This window comes from Synchiropus splendidus, chromosome 14, assembly GCF_027744825.2.
Source record: "Synchiropus splendidus isolate RoL2022-P1 chromosome 14, RoL_Sspl_1.0, whole genome shotgun sequence".
Lineage (NCBI taxonomy): Eukaryota > Metazoa > Chordata > Actinopteri > Syngnathiformes > Callionymidae > Synchiropus > Synchiropus splendidus.
In genome coordinates this window covers 22753334-22762433 of record NC_071347.1, presented here as the reverse complement: position 1 = coordinate 22762433, position 9100 = coordinate 22753334, and the positions used below count along the sequence as shown (strand labels likewise).

Sequence of the window (9100 nt, the reverse complement as noted above, 5' to 3'; positions counted from 1 at the left end):
TTTATTTCTCAGACGAAAATAAACTCCAGAGTCCCGCGCTGTTGCACCGTGATCGATGATTAAAAAAAAACAAACCAACAACTTCTGCTGTGAAACCGGCGTGATGGGCGATTCTGCTGAGTCACGCTTGCACAAACAGTCGGCGCCTGTTATTCAACAGTGATCAGGTAGAAGGAGTCACGAGCGCCGTCTGGAGCCGGAGGAACCGTGACCGCGCGAGGTCAAAGGTCATGACCCAAAGATCCGGGCACGGCGAGGAGCTCTGTCATCGGGAAGACACTCGTGTCAGAGCTTCTGCTGAGGCACCTCGCTCTGGACACTCGAGTCATATCCCTCGTCTATCGGGCGAGTCCCACTCACTTCGGGTCAAAGCACCACCTGCTCCAGGAAGCTCAGAGGTGCTGACCAACGTCACCACACGGGCAACGCCTTAACCGAGGTCACACTTTTCCCCACAGATGAGTCAGTCAAGCTTTTCAGAGTCAGTTCAGGGAGGAGCGGCGATGTTTCCTGAGGGGCCACATTCAACACTGCGACCGCGGTGAGGGGCCGACAAGCCAAACAACAGGAGAGACGAAAAAGAATTTCAATTTTATTCACTTTAATGACATAAAACCAGGGAGAATGGAGGAAAGGCAACTAAACCCATTCCTTATTATTTCATTTCATATACCTTTTTATTTAAACATGGTGATCATAAACCATCTATTGAGTAAGTGGTGAATATTTTGGCACCAAAACTGCAGATACACATGTAAATAAGAAAAATGAAGCCACAATTTTACGACTAGCTCATGTCTTGTTGCTAAAATATGATAAAAGATGGAGGGGGGGGGAAACACCTTGACAATATGATTGAAATGCATTTTTGTTCAGTGGTGAACACAGGGCAGAACAGTATTCCGAGGTATTTATTCCACACAACGTCATGTGTTTTGAGGGACTGACTCATCAAAAATATGTATTTTAATTCAGCAAAGAAAAAAACAGACATAGAAATGGGTTAAAAAAAAAAGGGGAAAATAAACATTTTCATTTAGAATTGAAATCGTACTGACTGGAAGAAGTACCAGGTCAGTTGTGGTAGTTTAGCCGTGACCTGACGTCTGGTCCAGTGTAGGGGTTCATTACAACACCTGAGAGGTTCCAAGATAGAAAAAGCCTGAACTGAACTGAAACGGACTGTGGAGGCAGCTGCTGCAGGGGGAAACTCCTGACGTCACCAGATGGTTGTCATGAGTCACTTGCGCACAAACTCACCAGCATATGTCGAATTATTGGGATTAGGCAACTGGCTGACATGTTTTGTTTGGATTACTTGGGCTAATCCCGTGTGTGGGCTTCTGTGTGTAATTAGGCCGCTTGGATTCCGCGCCGCTCTTTGTTTCTTCACACAGACTCACGAGTCCACCCCGTCGGCCCCGCGCTGCCGAGAAGGCTCCGGTGGATTTGGTCAGGGGCGTTGCCACGGTGACGGCAGGACGACAAACGCTCGCCACACACACACACGCAGGGGTGAGCTTTCTGGGTCGAGGGAGGAAACCGGAGTCACCCATCAGGGTCGTAGGTGCTGAGCCGGTGGCAGCAGCTGATAACCGTGGCAAATATTAACCGCGGCTGATACGGCGGGGTCGACACACGAAATGCTGTCGCGCAGATAACAAACGCTGAGTCAGCAGAGGCGCTCAGGTCGCCCCAACACTCGAGAGCAACAGGAAATTACAGTCGACAAGAGAGAGTGACGGGCGCATCTGGCGGTGGGATTACATTATGACCACCTGGCCCGTCACATGTGGGTCACACACAGGTTCACGTTGGGTCACGTTTGAATCCCACAGTTTTTGGACTGGGTGACCCGAAACAGAGCAACTGGAGGCCTCACAATGGGGGCCACCGGGGGGGGCGTGGACTCGCAAGTCATTGCAACACATTGGTGAACATGGCCACTTTGACCCACTCGTCGCTCTCAGTTGGTCAAAGCGTCAGTGTTGCACCTGCTAAGCTACAGGATGATGCGTTCAGGTGCAGTTAAAGACGAGGCTGATTGGAGCATGTCCCTGTCCACAAGTCTGCCGGTGGACAGTTGTGAGCACCTGAACACGTCATCTCTGATTTTTTATTCTGGTTATATGGCGAGGTTTTGGTGCTGATTCAGGGCAAAGAGAAGTGCGTATGTTGTGAGATGAAATAACTGCGGTGTGATCACAAATATCCGCCTTGATCATCTCACACCTCCGTGTTTGTCTTCCTCTCCTCTTCTGCACCATCTTCACTGAGCCCTACACACCGGGCAGGTGGTCATAATGTGAGTAACGCCCGTCGGATTAAACCACACCACTGAGTCAACATGCCGTTATCGTCAGAAAGGGTGCGATGTCGCCATCTAGTGGTCGAGTTTTAAAGTTCATTCAGGGAGCGCGGACCGCTGCCAAGTCTTTTTTTGACCCAATATTACCGTCCTGCACGAGTTTTTAAAAATGCAATGATCCCAAACAGACAGCAGGGGGCAGTAGCGCTGCCACAAGAGACGAGAAGGGGATGAATGAGAAAGCCATCACAACAGTGGCGGCTGGTGAGACACAGTTCTAACTGGCGCTGAGCCACTTTCACATTGAAAACCTCCCAGTGCACATTACTCAGCACCAACGTCAAGTACTGACTCATTCTGACACCCTTTCTGAAGTTGTCTTTTTAACGAGTGGAGCTGTCAAGTCTCCAGCTATGAAGTGATATTAAATATACTATGTTGAAATGTGCTCACATTCAACTGGTCTTTGTATATGATGGAAGTTACAGCAAACTGACAAATGACAAACTGACTGCTTCATGTAGGCGTCAAAGTATAGACAGAAATCAATAAACTCCAAACGTCAGTTTTCAGGAGCTGGTCACATGACCGGATGTGACATATCTAAAATGAAAGGGGAAACTACAGAACGCCCTACCAGCCAAACAAACATCGCCACCAAAATGGGGTCAGGTCAACATGAACCACAGAGTTTTACTGAACTGTGTCCATCTGTTATGAGGATTATGAGGGCGACCATCCAAGGTTATGAATTCCTCCACTGTACAGTTGAGACTCCAAGAGTTTCTCTGTACTTCAGGGTGATTGATTTTAACAACCATTCCACGTCATGGTTCGAGGTCGCAGACATGATTCAGTAGCTTTGAAAGCCATACTTGTAGTGCAGCGAAGGTTTGATGACTCTGTGCTCCGCCGACAGCCTCGCCGGGTCACAGCCAGGCTGACTAATCGAGTGACGAGTGACGTCATCATTGTTCTGCAAAGTAGAGTGTCGAAGGCCAACTAGCCGAGCACAGACCCGTGTAGCTGGATCACAGGAATATTAATGGATACGCCGCTGCTCTGGATGACTGTCTGGCTCGCTCACCCATTGAGTCCATCAGAGAGTGAACTTCTTCACAGGCGCCTCAGTGTGTCGTCCCCTCCGCGTCTCTCGACGGCAGCACTTTGCCAGGATTCATCAGGTTTCTGGGGTCCAGCGCGACCTTGAGCTTCTGCATGACCCGCAGGGCGGGGCCTCCCAGCTCCTCCCGCAAGAGAAGCCGCTTCCCCAGGCCGACGCCGTGCTCCCCGGTGCAGGTGCCGCTCAGGGCCAGCGCTCGTCTGCGGGCGTCACCACATCGGCCAGTCAGTCACCAGCAGAGCTCAAGGTCAAGGTGAGTTTGAAGGTCACGTGGCGGCAGAGCAGACATGAGGCCGCAAGATCACACACTGGGACCGCGATCATAAGCCATGACACCTTGCTGTTCACCACCTTCTTACTGAGGCACTGCTGTGACTCACTTCCTTTTTAAATCATCTGTTATTCAATAAATATTCTAGAATATATCAATATCAATATTTGAATGAATGAATGTTTACTTTTCAAATTCAGTTATTGTTCTTCAAAATTAGAATTCTATTTTGGTTAATTTTTTTAAATTTTATATTTTGTTTTTTGTCGATACATTATTTTTAAGAAAAGTAATATTTACACTTTATTTATCTTTTAACATGTTTGAAATGGCATTATTTTCTTGTATATATATTTTTTTTTATTATGTTTGGACGTTTTTACATTTAAATATTTGAACATTTCATGATCTATTGCATTTGGTTTTTGGCAATTTCAATTCCACTGTTGATCATTTTAGAGTGATATTCTGATCGTACTAGATTGACTTGAGGATTCACCCAGAATAAAAACCTGTTGTGCTGTTTTGCTTCAGGCAGATCACTTGCTCAGTGAGGCCTCACCTGGCCAGTCGCTCGGTGAACAGCTGGACCCTCTGCAGCTCATCCGGGTCGCTGGGGTCCATCACCATCAGACAGTGGAAGTTTCCGTCACCCACGTGACCCGCGATGGGACCTGCGGGCAAGATGGAGATCAGGTTGTTGTCACCAAGACAACGGTTCGACGGTCAGAGGTGATGAGGGAGGTGAAGAAGAGAGTGCGGTGGGGGTCAGAGAGGAAGATACAGAGGTTGTTATTGGGAGAGAGGAGAAGATGAAGTTTGGAGACCTGTGAGCTTGTTTTCTATCAGGTCCTCCTTCGTCTCCACGATGATCTGAGGCAGCCGAGACAGAGGGACACACACGTCTGTCGCATAGGCCTGCACACACACACACAGAGCATGACCACATCCTCGAGCACGTCCGGGTCCCTTCAGGGACTCACCTTGCAGCCGGGTCTGAGAGCCAGGGCAGCGTACCAGGCGTCGTGCCGAGCCTTCCACAGCTGGTTCCGAGCCTCAGGGTCCGTGGCCCACTGGAAGTCTGCGCCTCCGTTGCTCTGAGTGACGCTCTCTGAGGAAACACAGGCGTCAGGCTTCGCGGCGCCGCTCCGGGTCGACTGGACCGGGACGGACCGGTGGTGGCGACTTGCTCCTCCAGGCTGCGCTCCGAACCATGGAATTCCAGGAACAGAGTCGGAGTCACAGGGTAGGAGAGCGAGCTGAACCTGTTGCAGGCGTCCATCATCACGTCGTCCAGGAACTCTGGGGGAAAACAGCATGTCAACAGCAGCACCGGCCCAAACCAGCTCCCTTCTCATCCTTCACCTTCACTTCCTCTACATCAGTCCTCTTTGTTGGATCGCCACACTGTCTTCTTATTCACAGACTCAGTTATATAACTTTTTTAAATCTTATTACTGGTCCTTTCATTATTAATCATATTTTAACTCATGGAGGGACTTTAACAAGTTAATTACAACTAATTCATTACAAAAAATAATAATTTAATTTAACAGGGAACCTGTGTCAGTGCAGGAGTTCCTGCTCCACTGATCCCACTGATGCACCAGACACGTGGCAGCTAGGATGAGAACAACAACAACAAACATGGAGGAATCCTCCCTGAACCAAAGCAAACAAAAGCAGCTGTTTGCTTTGGTTCAGGGAGGTTTTTCACTACACAATGTCCAGGGTTTCCACCACTCTGAATGGACTTGAAATTCTTATAACACTGAAATTCTTAAACAAATATTTTCAAGACATGAAAAGAGCTTTAGTTTAAATAAGGTGATATAAAAACTGGAATATAGCCACCATGGTGGTTTATTGTGCTGTTGTCAAACTGATGCAAAACAAACAATATCTTGTTGTTTAACTGTATGTTTGGCTCCATCATGTGATTCAGTCATATCCCATCGTGAGGTGATGATGATTCTGTTGCCATGTATCCTGCAGTGTTTATTTATGGATTATGTATTATTTGTTTTTTTTGTCATGTGTCCAGGTCTGAGAGAACAGATATTTCATCCATGCTATATGTCTTGTACTGTAGCATATCTGACAATAAAGCTACCTAATCAAACCTAATACCACTTTCATTCACATTGAAAAATGTGGCAAATATTCTGATGCCATTAAATTGAGATTAATGAATTACAAACTCTCTAATTAACTAAATTGTTTTTTAATCGAATCCCAGCCCTAATTAGAACCTAGAGTCAATACTTCATTCTAAATAATTTCAATTTAATGAAAGTTCCAGACACGGCCTGCAGGGGGCGGTGTGTCTCACCGATGCGGGCGATGGGAACTCCAGCCTGGAGGATCTGCACGGTGCTGTCCACGGCCGCCTGGACGGAAGGAAAGGAGCAGACGGCCGACACCATGGACTCCGGGATGCCGTAGAGCCGCAGCGTGGTTTTGGTGATGATCCCCAGCGTCCCCTCGGAGCCCACAAAGAGGTTGGTCAGGTTGTAGCCGGCGGAGGTTTTCCTGGAGGGGCGGGCTGGTTAGGCCAGGCCTGACCGACGGAGCGGTGGGCGCCGTACCTCGGGCGGCGGCCCCTCCCCGCCGTGTGGACGATGGTCCCGTCGGCCAGAACCACCTCCAGGTTCAGCACGTTCTCCCTCATGGTTCCGTAACGGACCGCGTTGGTGCCAGAGGCGCTGGTGGCCGCCATGCCGCACAGTGATGCATCCGCGCCGGGATCTGACGTGGAACACAACACAACGCCGAGTCGAGTCACAGTCGCTGGGACTTGCTTAGATGAGTAAGACTCACTCCCTGTCTCATCCTTCGCCTATGGACTCACTCATGGTTGTATGACTCTGATTTTAAATGAGAGGCGACACTCAGTAGCTGCAAGAACACTCACTTCCTGTTGTGTGAGAGTGTGAATGCATGAACGACTGGATGGATGAATGGATGAATGAATTCCTGTCAACTCATAAGACCTCAGCGTGTGTGTGTGTCACTGCGGAGTGTGTGTCTGTCTGTGAATGAGTGTTGAATGTGACTCTTGTATAGCTATACTTGCGGGGACCTTTGCTTTGTGGGGACATCTTTGCACAAGGCTAAGTCTCAATTTAAGGATTAAAACTTCAAAATAACTGGGTTCAGTTTGGTTCAGAGTCCTGGTTCAGATGAGCCATGTGTTTTGGATGGTTAGGTTTAGGAGGGGAGGCTGGGGAAAGGGTGATGGCTCCTCACGAGGATAGAGGGCAGAGCATGTGTGTGTGTACTGCAGGGGAACTGACCAACAGGAAACCAGAGTCCAGTGTCCCGCAGGTAGGTGTTGAGGTTCTTCCGCGTCACTCCCGGCTCCACGGTCACGTCAAAGTCCTCCTGGTGGAGGTCCAGGATCTGATCCATGTTCCTCAAACTGAAGCACACGCCACCCTGCCCACACACACACGGACCAGAACCTGATATGGCTGAACACGTTGTTATGTGTTGGTCATGCTAGTGCTCGTATGGACTGAATATTCCGTGGATTTTCATGTTTCACAATGAGCTCCATCACTTGACTTAACTGATGAACCTGAACAGTGGTTGACTGGAGGGGGTCCTAATGGCACTCACCTCCACGGCGCCCACCCCGCCCTCCAGTCCGGTGCCGGTGCCGAAGGGAACCATGGGAAGGTTGTGCCGGTGGCAGGTCCTGGCGAGGGCGCTGGCCTCCTCCACGCAGCGCGGGAACACCACCACATCTGGAGGCTGACAGCTGCACCCACGACAACATGACTCCTCTGCCCACCACCGCAGCACACAGACTCACTGACCGGTGCACAGACTCGTCCTTGCCGTGCTGCTGTCGCACTGCTTCTCCCAAGGAAACGCCGTCGGCGCCACAGATGGACCGGAACTCGGACAGCACAGCGTCCAGCGCCGCTCCCTGCACACACAAACAAGCTCTCACTTCATATGAAGCTCAACCGCTGAATCATACTCCGTCAACATCCAACATTTTACTGAACAAACAGCGCGACAGCTGCTGTTTGAAGTGTACACAACTGATAACACCGTTTTGTTGAACAAAAACACAACTTGGACCTGGAAGTTAGACTGAGCCTTCTGTTTTCATCGATTACTAAGTTGCTTTTCTGTTTGACTAGTGTCAACAGGGGTCAAAGGTCAGTCCCAGTGGCTCGAGCGAAGAGGGAGGGACACCCTGGAAAGGTCGCCAGTCCGTCACACACGACTCACTTGGATCAAACTTCCGTCTTAACCTCGTCTGTTTCTCGTATTACGCTGGAGCTTCAGTTAATAAGTAACCGCTAAATCACTGTTTAAAAGACAAAACCACGGGGGGAATTTAACATCCAGATCGGTGGAACGTATCGTGAATTGACTTTATTCTGTTGAGGTTTTAGTTGCGTACATTTAATCGCGAGTACAGAAGTTGGTCGCAGCAGCTAAAGCTAACGACAAAACACAAGCTAACCAGGCTAATATCGAGATGAACTTCCGTGGACGAAGGTAAGAAGATAAAGTCTCTCACTCTGGCTGGAACTCGCGAGTGAGTGACACAGTGGAGGACGCAGCGGCGCTGAGTGCGCACGGCTCGAGTCCAGGACCGGAACATGACTGAGCCGCCACAGCTCTCTCCTCCGGCAGCCTGTCCGTGAACGCAGCACGCGCTTCCGTCTGAGCTTTACAAAATAAAAGGCTTGAGAAGTTCACACTTCCACATCACCGAGAGTGAATGTAATCGACTTGACATAAATTTCAACTGCGTCACTTCGTCACACCTGTGATTATTTCTAATTTCAGTTTGGTCTTTTTCTGGGCGTCAATGAACAGCATTGACTTCACGGCATCTTACAAACGAAACATATGAAGACTTAAAACACACATAGGGTTGAAAATTCTTGCAGCTGTGTTTTTAAAACTGTAGCGTGAGGAACACATCATAAAATCTGCACGTATGGAGTTGTTTTATGGAAAAACACCACAAACCACAGTGAAAACATTTGACCTCTCACAAACCAAACACTGAGCAAAGCACTTCATTAGTAGAAACGCTTCAAAATGAAAAAGAAATTTGTCATTGCTTCAACAACACAACTGAGTCAGAACATGGGATAAACGTTGAGAATGACACACGAGGCTGAACTGTAAAGAGAAAAAAAACATAGACACACAGAAAACTCTGAGACATGAGGAGGCAGTAAGGTCATGTTTGTCTTTCATCTCACTGGTCAGAAATATCTACTTCCTGCGGTTTGGACCAGACGAACCGTGAGTTAATCATTTGACTTTTCAGATTTTGTATAATGAATCTGGATTCAGAGAAAAACCTCACCATTTTCTCTTCGCTTTTTTTTTTAATTTCATTAAAAACCTAACAGCGTAAAAG

General features: G+C 48.5%; 1 protein-coding gene across 2 annotated transcripts; it reads right to left on the bottom strand.

Moving 5' to 3' along the window:
• Window positions 1–595: 595 nt before the first annotated feature.
• On the bottom strand, window positions 596–9022 carry ldhd (lactate dehydrogenase D). Of its 2 annotated transcripts, XM_053884565.1 has the most exons (12): window positions 8243–9022; window positions 7524–7636; window positions 7324–7465; window positions 6999–7140; window positions 6291–6450; window positions 6035–6234; window positions 5264–5323; window positions 4876–5004; window positions 4686–4813; window positions 4530–4620; window positions 4265–4376; window positions 596–3631 (listed from the first exon to the last, which is right to left on the bottom strand). In XM_053884565.1, the coding sequence occupies exons 1-12, from the start codon at window positions 8324–8326 to the stop codon at window positions 3436–3438; spliced, it is 1557 nt and encodes a 518-aa protein (XP_053740540.1). In that variant the 5' UTR covers window positions 8327–9022; the 3' UTR covers window positions 596–3435. The 2 variants fall into 2 exon arrangements, with proteins under 2 accessions (XP_053740540.1, XP_053740541.1); XM_053884566.1 differs by lacking the exon at window positions 5264–5323.
• Window positions 9023–9100: the final 78 nt, after the last annotated feature.

Coding starts and splice junctions, on each gene's coding strand:
- ldhd (XM_053884565.1), bottom strand. CDS start 8,326: ATGTTCCGGTCCTGGACTCGAGCCGTGCGCACTCAGCGCCGCTGCGTC. Junction 7,141..7,323: donor GCGGGGTGGGCGCCGTGGAG/GTGAGTGCCATT, acceptor GTGTGTGGGCAG/GGTGGCGTGTGCTTCAGTTT. Junction 5,324..6,034: donor AGTTCCCATCGCCCGCATCG/GTGAGACACACC, acceptor TTCTCATCCTAG/CTGCCACGTGTCTGGTGCAT.